General features: G+C 45.7%; 1 protein-coding gene across 1 annotated transcript; it reads left to right on the forward strand.

Moving 5' to 3' along the window:
* TNNI3K (TNNI3 interacting kinase) lies at positions 1–26,429 on the forward strand (the record flags this gene model as incomplete). The annotated part of the gene is made up of 24 exons (XM_071437008.1): positions 1–185; positions 1,516–1,601; positions 3,260–3,357; positions 3,813–3,923; positions 7,458–7,556; positions 7,858–7,996; positions 10,484–10,628; positions 10,717–10,821; positions 11,562–11,656; positions 12,243–12,392; positions 12,917–13,003; positions 13,392–13,448; positions 14,475–14,567; positions 14,653–14,710; positions 14,825–15,019; positions 15,359–15,463; positions 19,340–19,392; positions 19,551–19,603; positions 20,745–20,877; positions 21,855–21,964; positions 23,496–23,555; positions 23,777–23,946; positions 25,627–25,706; positions 25,800–26,429. Coding segments are annotated over 24 exons (2,538 nt in total), but the record flags the coding sequence as incomplete, so codon positions are not given.
* Positions 26,430–26,958: the final 529 nt, after the last annotated feature.

Genomic DNA, 26,958 nt, shown 5'->3' on the forward strand with positions numbered 1-26,958 from the left:
AAATCCGGTGTTTTGGTTACTGTGACATTATTTTTGTGCTTTGAAGTGTCTTATCAGTTTGGAGTTTTTGTTGTAGATGAATGGAAGAAGAAAGTCAGTGAATCCTATGCCACAGTCACGGAGCGCTTGGAGGACGACCTGCAAATCAAGGAAAAGGAGCTGGCAGAGTTAAAGCATGTTTTCAGGTAAAATATTATGTGAATCTGTTTATCGATTTATTTAAAATGACTATTTGTTATAAAACAGTGTTTACAGTTTCAGGTGTTTTATATGGACAGAGTTCCTCCTGTGTGGAATGCATGTTCCTTATGTCTATTTTTGGGAGTATATCATCACAGTGCTGGGCAGAGCCCCACAGCAGAGTACCAAAATTAGTGGCTGCTGATTATTAATGCCAATATTTTACAACAAACACCGATATACTTTTGTAAAATAATTAGCTCTAGTACAATGTCTGATTTTGCTGTGCACTTTTCAGTTTTGCTGATGTGCTTCTGCAGCCAGGAATATTGCTAAAGTGTACCACTGTGAGCAAACACAAAAGCAGTGAATTCGAAGTTAGGATGGGATTGGTTTTCTCAGGATAGCACACGCTCACACACAGGCTCACCCAGCTGAGTAACACAGACCTGTTCATTACCTGCAAAGCTCCAGTGCAGCAAACTCCCAGCTCACAGACTGGAAATGAGTTGAGAAAAGTATTGAATTTTTTTTTTTTTTATTGTGACCTTGTTAAATACGTGTAATGGTTGCTCCTCCCTCAGGGTGGGTTTATAGTTACACAAATCCAAGTGTTCTGCAAACTCAGGGTCATGGGTGACACTGAATGGAAACTTCTATGGACGGGCCAAAATTGAGATTCTCCAAAGCAATATTAACTGTAGGCGTATTTTGTTTTTCAACACGGGTAATTAATTAGAGTGTCTGACGGATTACTAACAAATCAGTCTGTGCTGAAGGAAACTCACAAGGCTCAATGACAAAAGCTAAAATGTCCAAGTACTGTCTCATTTAACAACCTGTAAGCAAGCACAGTGATCACTGTCCCTGTGATTTCATCTGTGGAGTATAAACCCACTTTTTGATGGGCTTTTCCTGGTTATTCTTTTCATTTAGCAAGATGGCCCCTGCTATATGCATGTCCTACTCACCATTTTAAAATCAGTACATATATCTTAAAAATACATCATACTTATTATTGCATTAATAGAGATGCTGAGTTTTTATGGATTGTTTATATTTTTAAAGTCTTTCCTCTTATTTCCCCTAATTTAGATAAATTTAGAATGTATACATTGTGATTGCATAGCCAGATTTCTCAGAAAACAATAAATCTGGACCACTCAACCTGATAGTAGTGAAGTAATTCTAGATTTACAGACTGTAAACTGGGTATAAATTCAGCCTCGTGTCTCAAAAAAATTACACTGAGATTTCTCTTTTAAATGTTTCCCACATGCAAGAAGCTGTGCTGCAAGATGAAAGAAGTGCTCATCTGTAAAATCCCTTTTTCAGCTCTGACGAAGCCTTCTGCAAAGTGAACCTGAATTTCCGCACGGAGAGCGGGCTCTCGCTGCTGCACCTGTGCTGCGTGTGCGGGGGTAGGTGTGGAGCAGGGCGCCCTGCCCCAGCACGGGGCTGGCTGGCAGAGCTCTGTGCCCTCTGTGCTCTCTGAGCTCTCTGTGCTCTCTGTGCTCTCTGAGCTCTGTGCTCTCTGAGCTCTCTGAGCTCTGTGCTCTCTGTGCTCTCTGAGCTCTCTGTGCTCTCTGTGCTCTCTGAGCTCTCTGTGCTCTCTGAGCTCTCTGTGCTCTCTGAGCTCTCTGTGCTCTCTCTCTGTGCTCTCGGGGAGCAGCGGCTCTCAGCAGGGCTCTGAGCTGCCCTGCCCGAGGCTTCCATGGAGCCAGAAAGAGCTGATCCCTCAGCCTGACCACGGCTCTGTGCATGATGCACCAGGATTCACTGCAGGTGTTCCGCTCATCCTAAACTGCTTCTGATTCATCAACCCAATCCCATCGCAGAGCATTTATGGCTCCACATTTCTGTCCTGGCTCAGGCTCCAGGACAGGGACCTTGTTGTAGCAGCACTTTGTGGTGCTTACTTACACCACCAGCTTTTCTACCATAATGAAAATATCTGTATTTCATTTCACATTGATTAAAAGAAGAATAACTGAAATGCTCTAGTGACAAACATCAGCTGATAAGGCTTTTCCAGATAGCACATCAGAACGCACAAGGGAGGAGGGCGAGATGTGTTCTGGGATGCTCATACAAACATACTAATGGTGGGATTTTCCACTTGGATCCACACGGCTGCTCTGTTATCCACAAAAAAAAGTCATTAGTTCATGTACTTGCTTTGCTCTTGTTATACAATTTTCAGCAGATATTGGCTGAGAGAGGCAGAGACTTTTACCCTGAGGTTTCAGCTCTGCAAAGTACTGACATGCCTAAATGATTTTATCAATCTTAGTTAGATGCTCACAATGAGGAACAATCTGATCCTGCATTACTGAAAAATGAATGGATCTTTACTTGTCATTTTTGAGTGCAAAATCCTATCCAAAGATGGCATCAATACATGGGAACATCAGTGCAGTTGGGGTAGCTGAGAGGAAGTTTAGGAAAACACACACTTACCATTAGTTCTGTGAGCACTCAGAGAAGGGCAAAGAGCTACTAGATCTGACATTGTCCTTGGCTACTGTCACAAGTATTCAAAAGGCAGATGAATTTATTGAATTTATGTATTTATTCACTGTGTGTGAGAAAGGTCAGAGCAAAGCTCCTGGCCTGGAGCACATTAATGGAGCCACATTAGCACTGCCCAAAATGACTGTCCTTGTGAGGATGTCCTGTGTAGGGAGAGCAGTGCTCCAGTTCTGAGATGGCAAAGGAGCTCAGTGACCGAGGAACCAGAGGTTCCAGAAGCACCTTCTGGTTCATGCAGCTCTCTGCAGCACGCTCTGCATGCTAAAGGAGGAGTTTGCTTCTCTAGGAGCTCAGTGCCCTTACCAAATCCACATTAAAGTGTAAACAAACAGTGAGCTGGTATGTGGCCAGACCTGCAACTGTCCCAGCCAATGAGATATTTCCATCAACCTCATCATTCTGAAGTTTCAAAATATATATTTTATTACTTGCCTCAGGTCAGCAGTCAAGATATCTATTTCTCTGCTTTCAAACTCACACAGGAGCTTCTTGCCTCATCTGCATGTTCTTTCCTGTAACTGTCTTTTTTCCACTTTTCTCTCTAAAGGCAACAAATCCCACATCAGAACTCTCATGCTGAAAGGGCTGCGCCCATCCAGACTAACGAGAAATGGATTTACAGCTCTGCACTTGGCAGCCTATAAGGTAAATTATTTTAAATAGAATTGATGATGGGAAATCAGAACTGAGCAACTGATTTGTCTAAACTGTCTAGATGAGCTCTCTAGTCATTATTTCTGGTGAAAATGTATGTTTCACCTCTGTGGTGCATAAGAAAAGGCCCCATAAGGATCCCATGCACAGGAATCAGCGTGTGCTTTTGCAGTGTCATCTGTGCAACTCCAGTGCAACTTCCAGTGCAACTCGAGGCAGAGGAGTTGTCCAGTGCGACCATAAAATCAGGATAGAGACTTTTTAACACCCAGGCCTCAGTATAGCAGAGGAGAGAGGCCTGGTGCTGGGCAGAGCTGCCCCGGCCTCTGCGGCGCTCGGAGCCCCTGGGCCGCGGCCGCTCCCCTGCATCACCGCCGGGGCTGGTGCTGCTCCCTGCAGCGGTGAGAGCCTGTGAGGAATGATGTGCGTTCCATCCTGGCCCGCAGGACAGCGCAGAGCTGCTGACGGCGCTGCTGCACGGCGGGGCCGACATCCAGCAGGTCGGGTACGGGGCGCTGACAGCGCTGCACGTCGCCACCATCGCCGGCCACAGCAAGGTAGGTCCCCCGTAGGTGTGCGGGACTGGTGAGAGCTGGTGCTGGCAGGTCATTCTGCTTTACTGCATTGCAAAACAAAATTCAGAACTGGTTAAGTACAGCCGGATTTTGTTTAATTTTTTCTGCGTTTTGGGAAAATCGTATCTGTGCATGTATTTTACACTGAACAAACATGCACAAAAGGACACAGGTCAACGGTTGGACTTAATAGGTTTTGGAGGTCTTTTCCAACCTTGATGATTCTTTGATTCTGATAGTTCAGTGCAGAATGATGGTGGAGCTGTTAACCTGAGCCCTGACTCTGGGATGGCCCCATTCACAGGTATTTAATGTCTCCTCTGTGGACAGTACAAAGGGGTCTTCTCTGAGCACTCTGGGGTTTCAAGCAGTTTCTAAAACATTTTGGCCTTTTGCTGTAAATGCCAAAGGCAGACATGCTGTTGCTCCCTTGTCCTGAGCTCCTGCTGAGGTTATGGGCAGGTTTAAGGTGCTCGCAACCCAACAATATTAACTCAATAACAAATAAACTGTTAGTAGTATTGAAAAGTTTCTTAGTTCTTCCTTTGGAATGATCAGCTCTCCAAGTATCAGAAGCATCTCCATAAATTGAGTGGGACTCTGTATATATATAAACTAATTTGGTTCATCTGCTGCTCAGGGAACCAAGGATTTATGGTCCGAGTTCTTGCTTTCTTTCTTTACATAGCTGTGAGTTTTTCAGTCAGCTTAGAAGTTCCTCTGCCAGATAAAGTAGCTTGTTTTGTCCACAATTTCATTAATATTCATGGAAATGTGGAATAATTTTTTCAAACCACCTTATAAGGGTGAGTTTTTACCCCTTGTTATTTTCCAAAAGACAAAGTCCTTATGTCTGTCTCATGAGGTTTTTGTTGGCTCCTTCTAACCTTCAGAGCGGCTTAATTAATTGTCTTTGAAGTGAAGATCATTGACTTGAGTGTTCAAAAAACTTCTGAATAAACCTTTTGTAAGAGAATTTTAAGAAAAATTGCAAAGTAAGACTATTGTGCAAGTTGTTGAAAGTATTGTTTTGAAATAACATTTGTTGTACAAGGAGAGAGGCAGCATTAGTTCCCCTTGTTCTCCAGGCTGTGCTGGCGTGAACCCCACTGGGATGCTGCTGGCTGCCTTGGCCAGCCCACCCAGCTGCTTTCTCTGCAGCTTGGGAACGTCTCCTGGTTACAAGCTTCACCTTCACTCACCGGCAGTCTCCTGAGGATAAAAATCTTTTTTTTTTTTTCCCCTACTTAGTTTCTGAAGTATTTCTATCTTTGCACATGCCTCCAGCATAGCCTCCTACTTGTGATGCCTATGACAGCTTTCAGTGCTTTCTAAGACTCCTTTTTTCTTTCCTAGAAAGATATCTTGCCTGAGAGACTATCAAGCCTGTCTCTGTACCCCTCTCATCATTTACACTTGAGTGGAGTTTGCTTAGTACAGCGCACAGAATTCTATTTATCAGGGGATCACAAAGCAGCAGGCATGGCTGCCATTGCTACAGCCTGGAAAATGTGTCAAAACCCATCTAGTTTTATGTTCATCATCAGGGATGGATCTACATCACTCAACACACTTTTTTCACCTTGAAGATCCACCTTGAAAGCTTCTAGATGAATCTAAATTTTGAATTCCAGCTCCCAAAGAGTTTGAGGAGAATATGGAGTTATTAATTGGAGTTATTCACATCCCTGAATGTGTTACAGCCTCACACTTCATGGCTAAATTAAAATCAGGCTAATCCAAAGACATTTCAGTCATATTAGTGTAAAAGCTACAGGCCCAAACATCTCTTTTCAGAGACAACAGCTACAACTTCAGGCTTTTTTCATGGTAGTTTGCTGGAAAATGTCTTAGTAGACTAATCATTTGAAAGCCACCAAACCATTAAATCCCTGGCTGGCTGGCTCTATGTTCCCACCTCTGGCTCACCAAGATACTGAAAATTGGCCAGACATGGGAAACACGATGGAGGGAATCAGCTGTGGTAGCTAAATAATGGAGTGTGTTCTTTATTTAGCAGCTGAGCATATTCCCACCCATCCCCTGAGTGCCTGTTGCTGAGCTGGTGGAACAGCCAGCAGAGAGATCTCAGGGGATCTTTCTTCAGATTTTTATGTAGTCAAATGCTTTTTTAAAATCAGCAGCAAAAGGATGTCAACACGTGTGACATTTGGCAAGGGAAATTCTGGCTGTATGTAAAGGGGGTGAGGGGGTCACAATGAGAGTGGTGCAGCACTGAGGGCATTCCAGGGAGGATGCAGAACCCCCACACGTGGCAATAATCACACCTGGCCCTGCAGTGCTGCCTCCAGGGGAAATCATACCTGATGCCATAGAAAAATAGTTAAAACTAATGGGAAATGGATACATTTATATATGTCAGGGCACAGACTTTATGCAGAAAATATCTTCAGGCCTTCTTATGAAAAAAGAATAATTGAAATTGTGCAAAGAAGCAATCCCTGTAGACTGATGTTGCTTGGGAAGAGTTTGTGTTCTCAGAGCACTCGAGAGTTGCATGGGTTGGACTGGCTGTCCTTGTTGTTGCATGTTTTATGTGATTTGGGGGGTCTCAGCTGAGCGAGCAGGTGGCAGAGGTGCATGCTGGCAGCTGGCACCGGCTGCCCTCCTCCAGGGGCTCTGGTGGGCAGGCGCTGGTGTCAGCAGCTCAGTCCTTGGTACCCTTCAACCCCAGCTCTTCACCCTGTCCTGACTCATGGTCCCGTGTCTTTCATCACCGTGACATTCGAAACTTTGCCCCCATCAAACTGACATGCAGAACTTCTGAAGCAATCCCCAGCCCAAGCCCTCTGTGTGCCCAAGGCCTCCCTCATGCTTCAGAAAAACCCCCTCAGACTTCAGTGTAGAACCCAAAGTGGTTTCATTCAGGCTTCTATTTTGGCAGCTGTGCAGCAAGGCATTTCCTGAGAGTTCATAGCTTTCAAAAAAACATGGGCCTCCTGAAGGACCAAAAAAAGTAGAAATTTGAAAGAAAGCACTTAGGGTTATTTATTGAAGCCAAAGAGCTCTTATGTTCGAAAATACAAAGAAATCTTTCCATGTTTGAGGATTTACCTTCACACATTTAAATTTAAAAGGATCTTTCATTTTGTGTGACATTTTCACTTCTAAAAACTCTGATATGTTTACAGCTCTTTGTTCATAATGGCTAAAAGAAAATTAAAAGTAGTTCTGAGAGTATCCAGACAGCCATTTCTGTGCCTCTTACTTCATATATCAGTTTTTTTAGTGGCACACCGATTTTCAGTCTCATTTATAAAGCATCAGTGACATTCAGTGTTCAGTTCAAGTACTGTAAGCTGATCACTTTTACATGCTCTGCACCTTTATCACCCGTTTGTTGGGGCTGTTTGACATGCTTTGAACTGGAGGCATGAGGTCTCAAAGTCCTGTTTCGCCAGCTGAGCACATGCAATGCATGCACAGAGTATTGTCGGGGGCACGTGGCACACACCCTCAGTGCTGGTAGTGGGCAGTGCTGCTGTCTCCTTGCAGGCTGTGGACATCCTGCTGCAGCACGGGGCCTATGTGAACGTGCAGGACGCCGTGTTCTTCACGCCGCTGCACATCGCTGCCTACTACGGCCACGAGCAGGTAACTGGGGCTCTCAGCCCTGCCCTGGGCCACTCTGGGGCTGTTCCTCTGCTACGCTGGTTGGTCTGGCGTCCATTCACCACAGAGAATGTTTTTCAGAATTAATGTTTGCTTGCTTTTGAGAATTTTAATATTTTTATAGACGTGTAAGTTGAAAATGAGTTTCCCATTGAATCTCTTCTCCCTGTTTTAACTTTACAGAGATGCTCACGTATAGTACTACCCAATGCACTATTGTATCTGGTTTTCTCAAGGTTTTATTTTCATGTGATATTTTAATCAACCCTGATTAATTATTTAGGTAACCCACCTGTTACTGAAGTTTGGAGCCGATGTGAATGCGAGTGGTGAAGTTGGGGACAGACCTCTCCACCTGGCTGCTGCCAAAGGCTTTCTCAACATCACAAAGCTTTTGATGGAAGAGGGAAGCAAAGCTGATGGTAAGAAAAGATAGTTAAAAGTCCTCTTTAAGACTGTGTTTTCCAGACAGAGTCTTATCTTCCTAACACATAGTCTTTGTATGTGTGTCTGTGTATCATCTTTGGACAACTGAAACAAGAAAAAACAGCAGTTCGAAAGCTTTCCTTGGTTAAGCATGCTGGTTTATCATCTCACATTTACTCTATTTTCAGTAATAAGTTAGAGGTAAAAAACAGGGGGCAAAAAACAAAATTAAGATTAATATACAGAGGTGGCTCATTATTTAGACATTGATTCAGGCAGGGTACATGTGGCCATGTGGTGGGGATCTGTAGTCAAAGCGACTCAAATGCACAGAGAACTAGTGAACAAGGTACAGGAGAAGGATTTTAAGTCAAAATTATGCAGCAAGTAATTTAAAATAATTCATGTGGAAGTCAAAATTCCACAGAAAAGGGGATTTTTTAGCACATAATTTATTATGCTCCACAACGTTCCCACTCTTTGCTGTGGGCCATTTCCTGCCTGAGAAAGTGCCTGTGTGAAGACTTGATGGGCTGGACAAAGTCTCTCAGCACACTTTGGGCGTTGGGTCAGTTCTTAGTCCAGGTGGCCTCACAGTGATGCCACTCGGGCTGGGACGTTGCACTTCATTGCTTATATTCTGCATTAATATAATATTTAAAATATTTAATATGTAAATAATTATTTAAAACATTTTCTCCCATGGCTAATGTCAGTGTGCAGCTGGTGGTTCTGCTGGGTTCTTGTTCTTGCTCCCTTCCCTCTCCTTTTGCTGTTCAGTAACACTGAAGGCACAAAATGTGCCACTCTCCAGCCTTTCTCCTCCACTGCTGTGACACCTGTGTGACAGGTGTGCCCCTGCACACTGGGGACACACCCCACAAAGGCATACAAATGTTATAACTCATAGGTCACATTTTTGGCACGTTGTGATTATCAATGCAGAGATTCTTACCTGTACCTGAAGGGAGCATTAAAGAAAGATGGAGAGAGACTATTCACAAGGGCCTGGAGTGCCAGGACAAAGGGAATGGCTTCACACTGGCAGAGGGAAGGCTTAGATTAAACACCAGGAAAAAAATTTTACTTGTGAGGGTGGGGAGACCCTGTCCCAGGTGCCCAGAGCAGCTGTGGCTGCCCCTGGATCCCTGGCAGTGCCAAGGCCAGGCTGGACACTGGGGCTGGAGCACCTGGGACAGAGGGAGCTGTCCCTGCCCACAGGGAGGCACCTGAAAGATCAGGGTCCCTTCTAACCCAGGCTAATTCTACGATTCTGTGAAATACTGAGCAAATTCCAAATTATTTAAAAATTAATTTCTTATCCTCAGAGTAAGAGACAGAAATGTTTTTTGGGAAGTATCAGTACATTGCTTGGAAACGTACTGCTCGTTAATACATCAATTTACCATGTTCTCTGTGAGTCCTGCCTGCAATCACACATCCTCCTCCTGCAATAAAACAGCATGGAGGGAAGCAGTGCAGTTAGGTCTGTGCATGCTGTTTTCAGAAGTGAGCTCAGGGTGTTTCAGCCTCAATGTGTATGCACTGGGCTGAAATAATTATAATAAAGGGGGGGAAAAAGAGACGTTCTCTCATCATGACAAGGCAGTGGGAGGTTTGCCCTCTGTTAGAGAGTTTATTCCAAAAGGAAAGAATCTGGGGCACCATTTCAGGTCCCTTTCTTTAAACTCAAAATCTTCAGCACAGAAAAAAAGAAAAGGGAGACTGGAAGCGGGGAGCCTTTTGCTCTTAAAGTAGCACACTTTGAAACTTTCTGTAAATGCAGCAGCAGAGAAAAAGTCTTTAGTGCCCAGGAATGAAAGGAACTGGGGAAAGAACCTGAATAAATTTGGCACTGTTCAGTGCAGACCAGTAATTGGGGTCACAAACTTGAACTGTTTCTTTTATCGCAATGTGAGCCCAAACCCACGGCGATTGCCTGTCCCATAAGCAGGCAGAAGGCTCCCTGGCATGGGGAGCTCCATGACAGCTGGCAGCTCCAACATTCCCCTCTGCAGGTCAAGGATCCCCCAGGGACACTGTGCAACTGCTCTTTTGCTACGACTGGTAGGTGCCAGCAGTTCTGTGCTGCCTGGATGTTCCCAGTTCTGTTGATGTTGTTATTATCTTACTTTTGCTTCAAGATTGCTCTTTCTAAAGGTCATTTATAACTCATTATTCCTTCATGGAAAGCTTTGTCAAAAGACTCAATAAGTTTGCAGCTGGAAGAAAGCAGTCGTGCCCCAAGTTCAGAAAATCACCTTGAAAGTGCACTGCAGGTGGCACAGAGCAATATGGGCTTGATATCCAAAAGATCACGGAAATTTCAATTTTGAACAAATACATCCACAAATATTGTTCCAGGAGGTTTCAAAATGCATAGACACAACACATAAAATTCTACTAAATATCCCAAACAACCCCAGACACACAGTGTTAAGGATAAAATCCTTTCTGTGGTCTTTTTCTGGGTGAACTGGCAGTGAATGCTCAGGACAATGAAGATCATGTGCCTCTGCACTTCTGCTCTCGATTCGGGCACCATGATATTGTGAAGTTTTTACTGCAGAGCAGCTTCGAGGTGCAGCCCCACGTGGTGAACATCTATGGAGACACACCTCTACACCTGTGAGTGCCCTGGAGCAGCTGCTGGACAGGTTTGGGGCTCTTGGGAAGGCTGGCTTTGCTAACTCCTCTGTACTGGCTTCCTCTTCAGTGCCTGTTACAATGGGAAGTTTGATGTTGTCAAGGAAATAATTCAGCTCTCAGGAACAGAAAGTCTCACTAAAGAAAACATATTCAGTGAAACAGCTTTCCACAGGTGAGGTGTTCAAATGCCAATGTCAGTAGAGCTCCACTTACACACGCGTGCAGCGCAACACCCAAAATTACCAATGTCTCACAACACCCAAAATTACCAATGTCTCACAACACCCAGAATTACCAATGTCTCACAACACCCAGAATCACAAATGTCTCACAACACCCAGAGTCACAAATGTCTCACAACACCCAGAATTACCCATGTCTCACAACACCCAAAATTACCAATGTCTCACAACACCCAGAATTACAAATGTCTCACAGCACCCAGAATTACAAATTCAGCACCCAGAATTACCATGTCTCACAACACCCAGAATTACCAATGTCTCACAACACCCAGAATTACAAATTCAGCACCCAGGTGAGGGACAGAGCAAGCTGAGAGCTACACAGGGAGGGTGAGTTTGTGTCATGAGATACATGACAGGGCATGAAGCAAGAGGCACAACCAGGCAGTGAAAATCAGATTCACCAACAACTGATTGGACAGTGGTTCCTCTCCTTGTCCAGTCCAAACAGACTGTTTGCACAACTGTGCAAAATTAGGTGATTCAGCAATAATTAGAATGTTTCTGAAACAATAAAAATGAATATGCTCTGGTGGATTAATCATGCATTTGCACATTTCTAATGATCCTTTATTACTTCATTTTTATCTCTTTGTAATTCTTTTTTGGCTACCCAAAGTACTTCTTTTATGGACTATGGCACTCACCACTCCCTTTACTTCTGCAGTGCTTGCACCTATGGAAAGAACATAGAACTTGTCAAGTTTCTTCTTGACCAGAATGTTGTAAGCATCAATCATCAGGGGAGAGATGGGCACACAGGTAACATCTCCATACATACTGTGTATGAGGGTATATACCAGCACCAAAATATTGGGAAGCCATGGACCACCAGGATTTCCAGCACCCGGGTACCTTTCAGACAGAGCACAGCTTTCTTGAAATATTTTTACTGGAGGCATGGGAGTGATGAGACTTCAGTGAGGATGTATCAGGCTCATTAGGGTGTATATGAGTAACAAAACCTGGAGTAAACTGTTCCTCCCATATTAAGGCTTCTAAGTAGTGTTACAATTATTCTGCAAAGAGATAGGCTTCTGGAATGTAGTGTCTGAAGGGCTGCACACCTTCCTGTCCCCACTACACAGAGCTGCCTGTGTTTCCACTTGCTTTTTCTCACATACAGAGTCATTAAATGTGGGTTGCAGGTGAGAAAGTGGTGGCACATTGTGCAGAGGCAGTAGATTGGTTCTTGCAACCTTAATGTTTAATTTTCACCTCTTGCCTCAGGTATTTTTTGACAACATATTTATTTATCGAGGAGATCAATTTGCACTTTACAGTTGTTGCTGCAGTCCCATTGCTGTGTTCTGACAGCTGTGCTCTCCACACTTCTCTGATGTTGCAGGATTGCACTGTGCTTGCTACCACGGCCACATTCGCCTTGTGCAGTTCTTGCTGGATAACGGAGCTGATATGAATCTTGTAGCTTGTGATCCCAGCAGGTCCAGTGGAGAAAAGGATGAGCAGACCTGTTTGATGTGGGCTTATGAGAAAGGTATTTCAATTTTCCAGTTTCTGCTACAAAACCCACAGAAGCTGTGCAGGAAGGAGAGGGCAGCATGGGAAGGAGATAACACTGAAAAACAACCTGCCAATGCTCCCAGCACCTGCTCCCCAGGCACTGCCACAAAGGGTTACAAACACCAGCCCTTCAATCGTCATCTCAGATCTCTGCTAAACATTCATTTCATCCAGCACAAACTCAAGAAGAGTTCACTGAAGACGATTTTCAATTTCCATTGCAGGATTTCTGCAGCAGGGTTTTCCTTTGCCATATCTTGCATTTTAGGAGTAGGTGGACTTGAGAAAACAACATGCTTGTTTTTACTGGCAGAAATTTCCATATTTCTACAATTAAGAATTGCAGTAGGTTTAGATTAGCATCACCATGTCTTTGCATATTATATAGTCATGATTTACATTTTTTTAAAAAATACCCTGATTTAGTATAAAATAATATTTTTTTTTTAAAGTCTTTTGAGTTACCTGCAAATCCTTGTATTTCTCTTTCCTTCCTAGGTCACGATGCAATTGTGACCCTCCTGAAGCATTACAAGAGACCTCAGGATGAATCCCCCTGCAATGAATACTCCCAGCCTGGAGGAGGTATGGGCTGAGCAGTCATTTTATTCAAAGGGCCTGATCCAAAGACTGCTGAAATCTCTGGAAGTGCTCCACCCATGTCAGAGAGCTTTGGGTCAGTCCTGTCCAGCACAAATAAAATCACAGTCATGAGACTCAGCATTTTCTGGCCATACTCAGATTCCTTTCAAGGCTGCAGCCATACAGCGCCCCAGTCTGCTGTGCCTGGTACAGTGAGGAAAATGAACTGTACCCCAGCCCAAGCCAGCTCCCATCAGATGTGTTGGTGTGTTTATCTGAATTCTCACCCTTTATTATTAATTCTTTCTGGCATCATTGACTCATTAATTTATCAGCACCATCACTTATGTTGTGGTTGAACTCCATAATTTCACTCTGTTCTTTATTTCAGACGGTTCCTATGTGTCAGTGCCGTCCCCCCTAGGAAAGATTAAAAGCATGACAAAAGGTATTTGCAATGGCAGAGTGGGAAAATGTGAACTTTTGTGGTCCTTTGATCCAATGTGTTTGTCAGCCTGAGCATCCTACACAGGATTCATTATTCCTGGACTTTTTATGGTACATTGTTCCATTTTCCTGGGATAATTTTAGGAAACAACATACTTAGCTTTGTTACTCAGTATAATGACAATTCCTGTATTTGCCCTGTTTTCATTAATTTAAAAATATATATATATTTCTTTTTATTTCTTTGAGGAAAGGCTGTGATGTGAAATAGCACTAATGAAATACCCATTTCTCCGGGAATCAAAGTATCATTTAAATCACACCATAGAATACCTGAATTATCCTTATAAGAAAATTTCTGCCCAAAATAATTTGTGTTGCTCTGAAAGAAATACAGCTGAAACATTCAGAGAAATATTTTAAGATATTTTAAGATATTTCAAGATATTTCCTCTTTTTTTTTTTTTTTGTGGTACTTTCAATTTTCCACTTTAAATGTTCACTCTGAATATAATCAAATCCTTACATCCTTCACATGGCAGCATCAAAATGCTCTGTTTAGAAATATTCTGATAAACTTTATAATAATAAACTAAAAAGATCAACAAGATAAAGACATTTGACAACTAAATTCATTTGCAAAGTTTAGATTCCACATGTCACCAAGAGCCAGTCAGCTCTGGAATAGCATCCCCAGCAGCAGCAATGGGCACTGGCTACACAGAGAGAAGGGATGAATTCTCCATGTAAGGAATTCTGCACTGCCATCCCGTGGTACAGGTAGAGTTTGGGAATGTGGGACAGTGCTCATGGCTGGCAGGTGCTAAAGCCAGGAGTGCCCACGGCCGCCTGTGGCATTGCAAGGATGTGGCTGTCTCTGGGCTTTGCTGCAGCAGGGAGCAGGATTAGCAGTCCATTTACAGGGAAAAATCAGCTTTCCCAGTGCAAGAGTTCTGAATGTCAGTGCTTTTATGCTTGGTCCTCCCCTGGCCATGTTTTACAAACAGGATGGGCGTTCCTCTTGCAGAAAAGGCTGATGTCCTCCTCCTCCGTGCTGGTTTGCCATCACACTTCCACCTGCAGCTCTCTGAGATAGAGTTCCACGAGATCATCGGCTCAGGTACCAGAAGTGAAAGGGCACTCACTTTAAATGTTTGGTGTTCAAAACAACCGTATTTGAGCTTATTTATTTTAAACTATTTTAGGGTCTTTTGGAAAAGTCTATAAGGGACGATGTAGAAATAAAATTGTTGCAATCAAACGGTAAGTTTGTCAGGCTGCTCCATCCTGCTTGGTCAATCACCTAGTTTGAAGCATTTCAAAAGCCCATATTTTATGATACCTTTGCCTTCTGCCTCCTCTCATGTCAACGCTAAGCTACCGAGCCAACACCTACTGCTCCAAGTCGGATGTGGACATGTTCTGCCGCGAGGTTTCCATCCTCTGCCGACTGAACCACCCCTGTGTCATCCAGTTCGTGGGAGCCTGCCTGGATGACCCCAGCCAGTTTGCCATTGTCACCCAGTACATCTCGGGGGGATCACTCTTCTCCCTGCTCCACGAGCAGAAGAGGTATTGCCCTCATCCACCAGCGGGGCTGCTCACAGAATTTGGAAGAGCAGGGAATCTAAGCTGATGTAAATATTCATTTCAGCATAGGACAACAGAGAAAGGAATACCCTAGAAAATGTTGAGCTTTGGTTCAGTTGACTGGGTGTACAAGGTACACTGATAAGTCTTCACAAACTTGTTGTTGTCATTATTTTACAGTATATAGATTTACTTTACATAGATTATGTAGCATTATTTTGTATGTAAAACACTTTTAATTGTTGCATGATTTACAGATCAGCATAATTTTCAGCTGCCTATTAACTTCAAGTAATCTTTTATTTTTTTTACAAAATACAGAATTCTTGATCTGCAGTCTAAATTAATCATTGCTGTAGATGTGGCCAAAGGCATGGAGTACCTCCACAATCTCACACAGCCCATCATACATCGGGATCTGAACAGGTCAGTTTCTGTCTCTAACCTAAAAATTTAGACAACACGAAGGCTCAAAGCCACAGGGACACTGTGCAGTCTCCTGCAACGCCAGTGTCTCATTAGCACTCAGTTGAAAATAATCTCAGGGGTTTTATACAAACCCGTACAAGTCACAAGAGCTGAACTGTGGTTGTCCTGGAAGGCAGCAGTCGCTGACAGTGTTTTCCTGCATCTCTTTGTTTTCCCGCATCTCTGTTTTCCAGTGCTGAATTTCAGCCTAACACCGTCTGTCAAAGGGCACTTGGTCACATTCCCTCATCACTTCCTCTCTGTCCCTTTGCTTTGTCTCTTTACTGTAAATATTTCCCCCAGTCAGTGAGTTGGTGTGTTTCTCGGCTTGCTTGGCTCGTTTGTTACAGCTAACAGCAGCTCTGATTGCTGCCCCTGGGAGCTGGGATCTTGCACGGGCCTGGGCACTCATCCATCTCCTTGGTGGTGTCCCAGTGGGAGCACTGAGGCCTCGGTATCTGCAGGGAAAAGCCTGTTCTTTCTGTTCTAGCTACGGGAACAGTCTTGTGCGTGTTGCAGCACCAGGGGATGAAATACTGAGCTGCACTGATTGCAAGATTGGAGGTGAAAACGATCCTTTGCTAAAGCCAAAACATGGTCCTTAGCTCTGTCAGCCCTTGAGAGCAACAGGCAGCCTGGAATGGCATCTCCACTGTGCTTTGAGCCTCCCTCACATACCTGCATCCCTGCCCAGTGCTTCCAGGCCACAAACCTGTGTTGTTCCAAGGGACAGCCTTGTTCCTGAGGCAGTGGCACGAGCCAAGAGCCCCGTGCCTGACTCTGCAGCCTGTGGAACTGCTCTAGGGGAGCCAAGGCTCAGACCAGGGCAGCCAAGGCTAAGACCTCACAGTGCAGCCCCATGCCTTGGTGGCTCTGAGGAGAACAATTCTGCATTGAAGGATTTTAGATAATTATTTCCTCAAAAGAAAACCCAAACCAGTACCTTCCTAGAGAGCCAGAAAGCCCCACAGCAGCCATACAGATCATATTTGTAAGGGTCAGAAGATAATGTGCTCTGGGGTTGTTGGTGCCATTGATGTGTGCTGCTGGGAGAGCTCAACTTCTGAAAGTTTAGTGCAAGAGCAGGAGTCATGTTTGCAGCATGAGTCCCAGCCAACCCACAGGCACAATTACCAGATGAAAATCTTTGCAACAGCTTAAGAGAAAGACTAAGAGAAATTCTGTGTAACGTTTTGCCAGTGGCTTCACAGGAGCCTCATATTATTTACCTTAAATTTTCGCATAACTCATAACCACCTTTGTGAATTCTGAAATCTAATGCACTGCATATAATGCATTAAATAAACCTGCAATATGGCTTGACAGAATAGAAAAGAAAATTAATCTTTCGTGTCTCTACCCTGGAAAAGGGGTTATCCTTCCATTTGAAGAATAATTGGGAGTTTTATTTTGCTTTTCAGTTCTGACAGCCATCAGAAATGGTGACATGCATCAACTTATTTCCACTTACACCATGGTGAGGGATGGCAGCCACGATGATAATAGCACTTTAATAAAAAAGAGACCATTTTATTATCCATTTAATTTAAGCCATAACAGCTGAACATGGCTGGAGGAAGCCTTTGAGCGACTGACCTGCTTTTGATGACTCTAACTATCTGTGAACACTTCTGAGAGCTGCTTGGTGAGGGAGATGAAAGAGACGATGGCAGCCCGGTGGTAATGAGGATGGAGTCGCAGACTCCTCTTTGTTGAAATATCCCTTGTGAAATCTTAAAATATCCATTGCTTTTCATTACACCCGCAGCATGTTAAAGGCAGAAGGATATTTTAATGGCCCGAATCTCTGTGAAAGGGACATGCTGAGCCTGCCACTTGCCATGGGAGAGAGAAGCCTCCGTGCCTGGCAGACCCAGCACCGCGTCCTTTCACAAAGCCAGGATGATTGCACGCTCCTCGTTCTTATCTCGTTTTCTTCCTTCCATGGTTTCATGAAGAGAACAATGCCTGCTCTCACCACTGCAATCTCTGTGTGACCTTAACAGAAGACAATTAATTTCTGATTCTGCTGAACTCGGTATTAGTCTTCTGCCAGCTCAGTTCAGCTTGGATTTTTCTTGCTGTATTTCTCAAAACACAAGCTTAAGAGTTACCTGTTGCATCTGAGGTTTTCAAATTTTCAAGTGCCACTGAGGCAATAATAGCATTTTTAAGATGTACCTTCCAAGCCTTATTTCTGTGGGGTGTATTTTTTACTGTAAAAAAGAAAAATCAGCAACTGTAAGGCTCCCTGGAGGTGCCAGACTGACAAAGCCCTCCCAGAGCCTGCTTCCTGCTCTCAGATATGCCCATCAATGCACTCAGCACCAAGATGAGCATTTCAGCACTGTTGCTCAGATCCTAGGCCAGGGGAGGCTCAAGTTGGGCATCAGGGAGAATTTCATCACTGAAAGGGTGGTCAGGCATTGGAAGAGGCTGCCCAGGGCAGTAGTGGATTTCCCATCCCTGGAGGTGTCCAAGGAACAACTGGACATGGCACTCAGTGCTCTGGGCTGGGGACAAGGTGGGGATTGGTCACAGGTTGGACTCTGTGACCTTGGAGGTCTTGGAGACTTCCAGTGTCAAAGACTCTGTGATTCTGTGAAAGGCTGATGCATGCCATGAGGAGAAAGGGAATTTCAGTTGATTTCTCTGCTTCTCCACCAAAACTGTCAGCCTAGGTCTTCATTATGTCTTGACTTGTCAAGTTGGATTTATTCAGGTCTATACGATCCTGGAATAAATTGAAGTTGAAGCTAGGGCTCAGTGCAGTTTATTCACATTGAGACATGGTGATAATTTTTGTCCCTACTGACAGAGGCCAAATTTGAGCAAAGACCACAGCAAAGTCTGTAGCTTTGCATGGCTTGTGTACCTGCACCCACCCTGGGGCACAGCCTTCAAGAGTCTCTCTAGTTCAGTCCTGTGTTTGATTCATATTTTCATTTGGCATATGGTGTGGGTCTCAAAACAATTCCACATGTCATACTAAAATCATGTCAATATTTTGATGGAAAGTACATGTGAGAGCTAAAATCAGATCAAAAATAAATCAAGAGAGTGATGGTTACAATTTTATGATTAAATTTATCATCCCAAGGGTTGGGTTTAGGTGAAAGTGGAAATCTTGAAGACAGTGATTTGTGGGAGTCCTGCTTGAGAGAGCTTAAGTTTTTTTCTGTCCTAAGACTGTTATCTGGTAAAATTTGTGTTCCTCCCTTGACTGTTTTTCTTTGTTTGTATCCACAGCTCTAATATGAGCAAGTTGTGCTTTTTGTTGAGACCATCAATATTACTTCCATTTTCCCTCCTCATGTAAACTCTTGCAACTTTTTCGTTTCTGTTTTTCATACACTTTTCACTCTTCTGAATTTTCTTGGCTCAGTCAGCATTTGATAAATATCCTGAGAGCACTGTTGTGTCCACATTCCTTATGTTGTGGTTTGCTCAGCCCTTCCACAGCCCTGTGCCATGAAGGTGCAGTGACTGGGGCAGGGAAATCTTCACCTCCAGAGGTACTGGAAACTTGTGACCCAGCTAAAGCAGCTTGTGGGTCTTTCCCCAAGTTTCCATTTTGTTTGAAACCCTGTGGTTTTGTTGCTGATTTCTAAAAGTCTCTCTGGATTTGTTGCATGCAAGTCAGTCAAAGGTTGGCTTGTCCTCTCAGGGGTAATATGTACTTTCTAACAGTAAATATGAGGCATACCTATAGACATCTAGCTATCTGATGAGGTGATTTGAGCTCAAATGTTTAGCTATGACCCAAAAACTATAGCATTTTCACCATCTTTAAGATGCTATCAAACAATTACCTATGTTTTTTTTTTTCCCTAGTCACAATATTCTCCTGTATGAGGATGGTCATGCAGTAGTTGCCGATTTTGGAGGTAAGGTGTTTTTATGAAACACTTATAAATTAACCCCAAATTCTCTAAAACTAAACATGTGCTTACTGAGAGGGCCCTGTGGAATTGCACTTAAGGTAGGACTTTTGTATAGTAAGTGTATTGGCCTGAGAGTAATTCTTTTTCTTGCTCTGTTTCAGAATCTCGATTTCTGCAATCCCTGGATGAAGACAACATGACAAAACAACCTGGGGTTTGTTTCTTTTGTTTCTTGTTTTGTTCCACATAATTAATATCAAACATGCAGGCAAACACAGTTTAGGAGAAGAAGACATTGGAAACACCTTTATTGGAATAGATGGACAGGTGTAGTATTAAACCTCTCTCAATGTTTCTCTGTCTTGGTTTTATTTTTTTCCTCTGTCTTCAATAACAGAGATGAGAGAATATATAACATCTGCAGCAGAAAACAATGCTTTATAAGGCTGTCTTTGGAGCTCTATTGCTGCAATTCCTTACTAAAGAGTTATTTTTAATCCACTCTTCCCTACTCACATGCTGTTGGCAGGTGGTTCCTTTTTCTAACAGCTGCTCAGCACTGGTTCCCTTATTTCACAGTTCTTTTCTTCACAACAGCCTGCTGCTCACAGTCAGGTTTACACAACAGCTGTTGTCTTCATGGGTGTGAGTCCAGATGTGTCCTGTGTGTCACTCCATGGCCAGGAATGTTCATCCCAGCTGTTCATGTGGTGATGGGATGGAATGGAGAGTGCCAGAGGATGGTGGTGCTGCCCCAGGCGTTGGCAAGCAGCTCTTTAACACTCAGTAGTGGCACTCACTGTGTGGGTGGAGGGCAGGGAGCACAAGGACTCTAAAAATCCACCCTGAACCCATTACTCCAGAGAGATGAATTGCTTGTGAAGCAGCCTCAGAACTGGGGGTCTGCAGGGAGCAGCAAGACCCCAAGAGAGCAGGCTCCAGTCCAGTGCAGCTATTGCCAGCTTTTACTTCTGCCAGCTGGAGCAGTGGTTAATTCCCATTCTATGGCATATGTGCATATATCTCTCAGACCACGTGATGTGGTCTCCAGACCTTGAGCCTGGGGTTCTGTTTTTATTCTCACCCTACTGTGATGTTTGTAAGCCAGCTCAGCCTGGCTCTATGAACCTGAGACAGCGCCAAGCTAATGCAGGTACATATCATGCACTGTACCACACTGACTGGGTCTTGCAAGCCAGGGGAAAGTTTTTCCTGGCAGATTACCAATCATTTTATGGAGTGATGGAGGCAGGAAATAAGGAAACAAAGGAAAACAAGCCTACAAACACAGAAATAGGTGCTTGTGTGGGGAGGCAAACACTGCTAATGTGTGATTGCTGTTTCCTGGTGTGCAGAACCTGCGCTGGATGGCCCCCGAGGTGTTCACCCAGTGCACAAGGTACACCATCAAAGCCGATGTCTTCAGCTACGCTCTGTGCCTCTGGGAGCTGTTAACGGGGGAAATTCCCTTTGCTCACCTGAAACCAGGTAACATGCTCAATGAATTAATATTCTAAATTTCTCTGAAGTTGAGAAGTAGCTGCACTGTGTAATTTTAACCCTTATCATACTGAAGTGCGCTATGAAGTACATCTTCTTGGTGTGCCTCAAGACAGCATCCACAAACTAGGGGTAAAGGGGGAATGTACAACAGCAGAGCAACATTTCCAGGGCTGCACTTTGCACTCCTGAGATTCTGACCCCTGGATGTCTGACAAGAGCTGTTAGGGGACATGAGTGCTGCAGGACACGGTCAGAGCCAGCATGGGTAAGGAGGGAGGGTTAAGCCCCTGTGCCAGTGAGACTCTCACTGCTGTCTGACCTGTGACCAGAGGTGGGCCTGTGGCCATGGCACGGGCATCTCAGTCTGCTCTTGGTCTGATGGAAAAAGCCTCCTTTAACCTCCAGCCTCCATCCAGCCTTTATTCATTGGTTGGATGGCTCAGCAGCAGGTTTCCACACCTGCTGGGTGTCTCAGCAGTGGGCAGGGGTGTTCCTGGGGTTGCTGTGACCATAGGGCTGTGTCTCAGCGCTGGGCAGGGGTGTTCCTGGGGTTGCTGTGACCGTAGGGCTGTGTCTCAGCGCTGGGCAGGGGTGTTCCTGGGGTTGCTGTGACTGTAGGGCTGTGTCTCAGCGCTGGGCAGGGGTGTTCCTGGGGTTGCTGTGACTGTAGGGCTGTGTCTCAGCGCTGGGCAGGGGTGTTCCTGGGGTTGCTGTGACCATAGGGCTGTGTCTCAGCGCTGGGCAGGGGTGTTCCTGGGGTTGCTGTGACTGTAGGGCTGTGTCTCAGCGCTGGGCAGGGGTGTTCCTGGGGTTGCTGTGACCGTAGGGCTGTGTCTCAGCGCTGGGCAGGGGTGTTCCTGGGGTTGCTGTGACTGTAGGGCTGTGTCTCAGCAGTGGCAGGGGTGTTCCTGGGGTTGCTGTGACCCCAGGTGCTGACGGGTGTCTCTGGCTGTCCCGTGCAGCGGCAGCAGCAGCAGACATGGCTTATCACCACATCCGCCCCCCCATCGGCTACTCCATCCCCAAGCCCATCTCTGCCTTGCTGATGAGGGGCTGGAACGCCTGTCCTGAGGTGAGTGTCCCCAGCAGAGGGAAAATGGCATTTTGCTCTGGCTGATGCCCCCAAAATCACAGTTTCTGTGGGAAGGGTCACTGCAGAAAGCCCCCAAGCAGGCAATGGGGTGTGTCAGGAAATACAGGAGAGTTGCTGAATTGAGGAGGAAAGTAAATTAACATTTAGCCTTTCAACAAAACTTAATTAATCACGTAATGCTGATTATGACTTGAGCTGTTACAGAATGAGTAGAAAAATCCTTGCTGCTCTCAGATTTTTGTAAGCAATGGTTAATTGACAGCATGTAACACACATTCATTTTAAATTCATTAATAAGGTGTCATATTAAAGTGCTGACTTAAGCAGGCACTGAGATGGGTACAGTCCCTGTGTCTTGTCACCATTCCCACAGCCAGGCAGCCCCTATAAGGAGAAACCATCTTTTCAGAGTCCCAGAGTAACAGTTTGTTACCCATCAGTGTGACTCCAATGTCACTTCATCTTTAGAGCTTCAGGACAGAACTATAAAACAATTGATGGCTCAATCAGCCCATGGATGGCCAGAGCTTTGCACAAGATGTGAGCAAAAACTTGTCAAAATTATCTTTATTAAGGGTTTTTTGCTACTGTTGTTTATTAGGCCCTATTTTGCTTTACTAAAAGTGTTTTGCTACCATTTGTTATGGAAAAATGGTGAGTTTTGGGGCTCAACGAGTGTTCACAAGTAAAATTCCCCACAAGGTCTGCTCTGTTTAAAGGAAAAAAAGGGAGTGGGGGTATTGCTGGATGGCCATGAAATGCCTCCAAGTTAGAAAATGTTTCCTTTTATTTATCTTTCATTTCATTCAAGGCTCATCCCAGCTGAAAACTAGTTCCCATGTGCCATGTCCCTGTTTCTATTTATCAGGTAGCTGAACATCTGTTTCCCAGAAACTTTTGACAGCAGCTGTTTCCAAAGGCAAACTGGTGATTAGAAGATTAGCAGCATCTCCTGAGAAGCCTTTTTCATTGGCTAATTGGATTTGTGAGCTTTAATTAGAGCTAGAGAATTTGCCATAAGGCCTAGGGCTGAGCTCTGTGAAGAAGTAAACATTTAGTTTTATTAAGTGCAACTCTCATGGACAAGGGAGGGAGGAGGATGGCCATACAGGCAGGCTGGCCAGGAACTCGTCCACTGCTCATCTCTGCTGTTGCTGTGTCTGAAGTCCTGTTCATGGGCAAAGAGAAAGTCAACCTAAAGAGCAGGGCCAATAATTTATTGATGGTTTTTTTTGTGACCTAGTCATCATTAGCTCAAATCTAATTGTTACAGAAAGAGAGATGAATTGCAGTTAAAGTTCATATGCACACACGTCTTCATGTTGTAGCTCAGCACTGAACTTGCAGATTTCATCAGATTCCCAAACAGACTGACAGCTATGCCATGAAATTCAGAGAGAGAAAATGATGGGGACTGTGGCTCATCCCTTCCCTGTGTGTCAATCTAATCACATCAGATCTGTCCCCTTCCATTTTTAACCCAGCTCTGGTTTTCCTGCTGTGTTCACAGGGGAGACCAGAGTTTTCAGAAGTTGTCACAAAGTTAGAGGAGTGTCTGTGCAATATTGAGGTAAGGACCCGGCTGCCAGCAGGGGAGGTCTGTGTGTGTGCAAGCAGGTGGGAGTGCAAGTGGGCACAGGGACAGTGGCAGCAGCCAAGGACAGCGGTGGCTTTGGAGCGGATGGAAAAGTCCAGGGAAAAGTGGGATGCAACTTATGAGAGAGATGAGAAAGGACTGGTAAATTAAATATGCCATAATGGTACCTTTATTTATTTTTTTTTTAAATCCAGTTAATGTCTCCAGCCTCCAGCAACAGCAGCGGGTCCCTGTCTCCCTCATCCTCCTCGGACTGCCTGGTGGCCTGGGGTGGCCCTGGCCGCAGCCACGTGGCCGCTCTGCGCACTCGCTTCGAGCTGGAGTACGCCGTGAACGCGCGGGCCTGCGCCGCCTGGGCACAGGGGTGGGTATGGGACAAACACCCGGGGCACGGGGTGGGTATGGGACAAGCACCCGGGGCATGGGGCGGGTATGGAACCAGCACCCAGGCTGCCTGGGCACAGGGGTGGGTATGGGACAAACACCCGGGGCACGGGGTGGGTATGGGACAAGCACCCGGGGCATGGGGCGGGTATGGAACCAGCACCCAGGGCATGGGGTGGGTATGGAACCAACACCCGGGGCATGGGGTGGGTATGGAACCAGCACCCGGGGCATGGGGTGGGTATGGAACCAGCACCCGGGGCATGGGGTGGGTATGGAACCAACACCCGGGGCATGGGGTGGGTATGGAACCAGCACCCGGGGCATGGGGTGGGTATGGAACCAGCACCCAGGCTGCCTGGGCACAGGGGTGGGTATGGAACCAACACCTGGGGCACAGGGGTGGGTATGGAACCAGCACCCGGGGCATGGGGTGGGTATGGAACCAACACCTGGGGCACAGGGGTGGGTATGGAACCAACACCTGGGGCACAGGGGTGGGTATGGAACCAACACCTGGGGCACAGGGGTGGGTATGGAACCAGCACCTGGGTCATGGGGTGGGTATGGAACCAACACCCGGGGCATAGGGCGGGTATGGAACCAACACCCGGGCTGCCTGGGCATGGAGTGGGTACCAAACAAACACCCAGGGCTGCCTGGGCATGGGGTGGGTATGGAACCAACACCCAGGGCTGCCTGGGCATGGGGGGGGGTACAAGCCACCGGGCTCTGCGGGCTCCCCTGCCATGACTGAAGGACAGAAGCAGGCTGTGCTGCTGAGACGTGGCGTGGCAGGACCAGGAGGGAGCACTGGACCTGTGCCATCAGCTTGTCCATCACAGAGCGCAGGCTGACATTGGGAGGGCAGCGGGGGAAGGTGAAAGTGTCCTTGCTGAGAAGGGAAGGGACAGGTGGACAGACAGAAAGACAGAATCCAGAGCCTTCCAGCAGGTACAAAGGCAAGAGACAACTGTGTAAGGAAGAGCCTGACAGAGGTTTGTGGCAGTCAGCATTGCTGGGACTGGTTCTACCAAGGTACATCCTAAAAGCTGGGTATCACTCATTTCATGACTACAGAACAGTAAGAACTCCTGATATTTTTTAAGGTAGGGACACGCATGGGATCTACATTATTGTACCATTAAGTAAATACCTGAGGTATTTTACCCTACCACTTGGAGAACTGGTTTCAAGGGCAAACATAGTAACTCCCATCTCTAGGATCAGGGATGAACCACATGTTAGCAGGATAGTGGGTTTTGTCCATGACTGGAAGATAATTGCACCATTTTCTTTGCCTGAGAAATGTATTTGCAAGAACCTCATAGCAGTGACACATAAAGTACATGTCACTGACCCTGGATTGATGCCAGGAATTTTTTCCAAGATGGCAATCCAGAGACAGTTGTGAAGCCCCAAATGGGGTATTTGAGGGCAGTTACTCTGAGAAGGGTAACTGAGTGCCAGTAAGCCCTGGGGGTCATGGTCTCACTTCATGCCTTATTCCTGCTTTTTGTTTACTGCACTGCTGTGGCCAGGCCCCAGGCTGATGTCTCATGGTACTGGTCTTTCCTTCCACTTTGGAAAAAAAGTTCTCATGGTCTGGAGATGTGCCATCATCAGTCTTACAAACTGACAGCTCCCGTTTAAATTGCAGCACTGGGCAGCCCCCTTCTCAGGGCCTGTCTCTGGATGACATGAGAAGGACTTTCCAGTACCCACCCGTGGACAAAAACGGTGAGCTGCTGCAGAGTGCTGCTGTGCTGGCACGGTGGGGCAGGGCTGGGGAGCACTCTGTGCCAGCTGCAGGGACCCTCTCTGCTCCTGCAGGATACGTGTCGGACCCCTTGAGCACCATGAGGTTCCACTCCTGCAGCAGCAGCTTGGAGGACAGCAGCTGAGGGATGGAGCGCCCACCTGCCCCAGCCTGGCACCACCACGGAGCCCTGAGCGTCACACTGACATCCCTGGACTGAACAGCTTTAGTGTTGATGACAAATGTCCCTGTCCTGCATTCTGCTTTTGCATCTCCCTCAGCTGACCACCCCATGCCCTGCAGCAGCAACTCCGACCATGGGCCATTGAAAAAGAGAAGAGAGGCAGGGCAGCAGAAGTTGAACTCTTCCTCTAGAAGCAATTACAGAGTTAATCACGCTGATATTTTCTGGGGTCTTTTTTCAAATTAACAAAAGTTATCTGTAATACTGTCTGTGTGGCCAAGGCAGAGCTGCCTTCCTGGCTGAGCAGGAATCAGTATTTCCCATTGATGGCAGGGTTCTGTGATGTTATTGAGGATGTTGTTTCTCTACAGCCATGATCCCTGAAGCAGGTCTGCAAAGAGGCCTCAAGCAGTGTGACAGGCATGAGCTATGACTGCATGGTGGGCTCTGACAATGGCACACCTGCCATTATTTCAGTAGTGCTGAAGCAATAAAAATGGGGAAGATTTCAGTAAGTGAAGCTTAGAGGTCGTTTTCCATTTGTTCTGTTTCACTTGCTGAAAAGTTGAATGGGAGGGCGCTGTTACAGCTCTGTCACAGCTCTCCCAGCACTGCACCTGGTACCAGTCAGTGGTTACCACTGTTCCACTGCGCTCATGTCTCAGGTGCTGTTCCATTTACACCAGCAGCTGCTGGGACAGTAGAAATGTCAGAATAAATAGACAGGAAAGCCTGGGATGGGGCTCACCAGGACCCTGCTGGACCCTGTCTGCAACCTCCAGGAAGTCACAAGATTTCCATGGAAGGGGCTGAACAAGAGGAACTATAAAGCTCCAGCAAACCACAACAACACAACATCCGGATTTGTCTACAACTGGAGGAAATCTGTTGTATTTTTTCTAGGAGTACAAGCAAGGTTGGCAGTTTGCATGCTGTGAGGGAAGAGGGGCAGAGCAGAAGGGAGAAGCTGCATCTGGGATGCTGATGAAAATTGCCTACCTGACTCTAATTGGCCAGATGATGATCTGCTCCACATGGCCGAGCTACAG

Source organism: Agelaius tricolor, unplaced genomic scaffold (assembly GCF_023055355.1).
Source record: "Agelaius tricolor isolate 1412-34295 unplaced genomic scaffold, bAgeTri1.0.p SCAF_11, whole genome shotgun sequence".
Lineage (NCBI taxonomy): Eukaryota > Metazoa > Chordata > Aves > Passeriformes > Icteridae > Agelaius > Agelaius tricolor.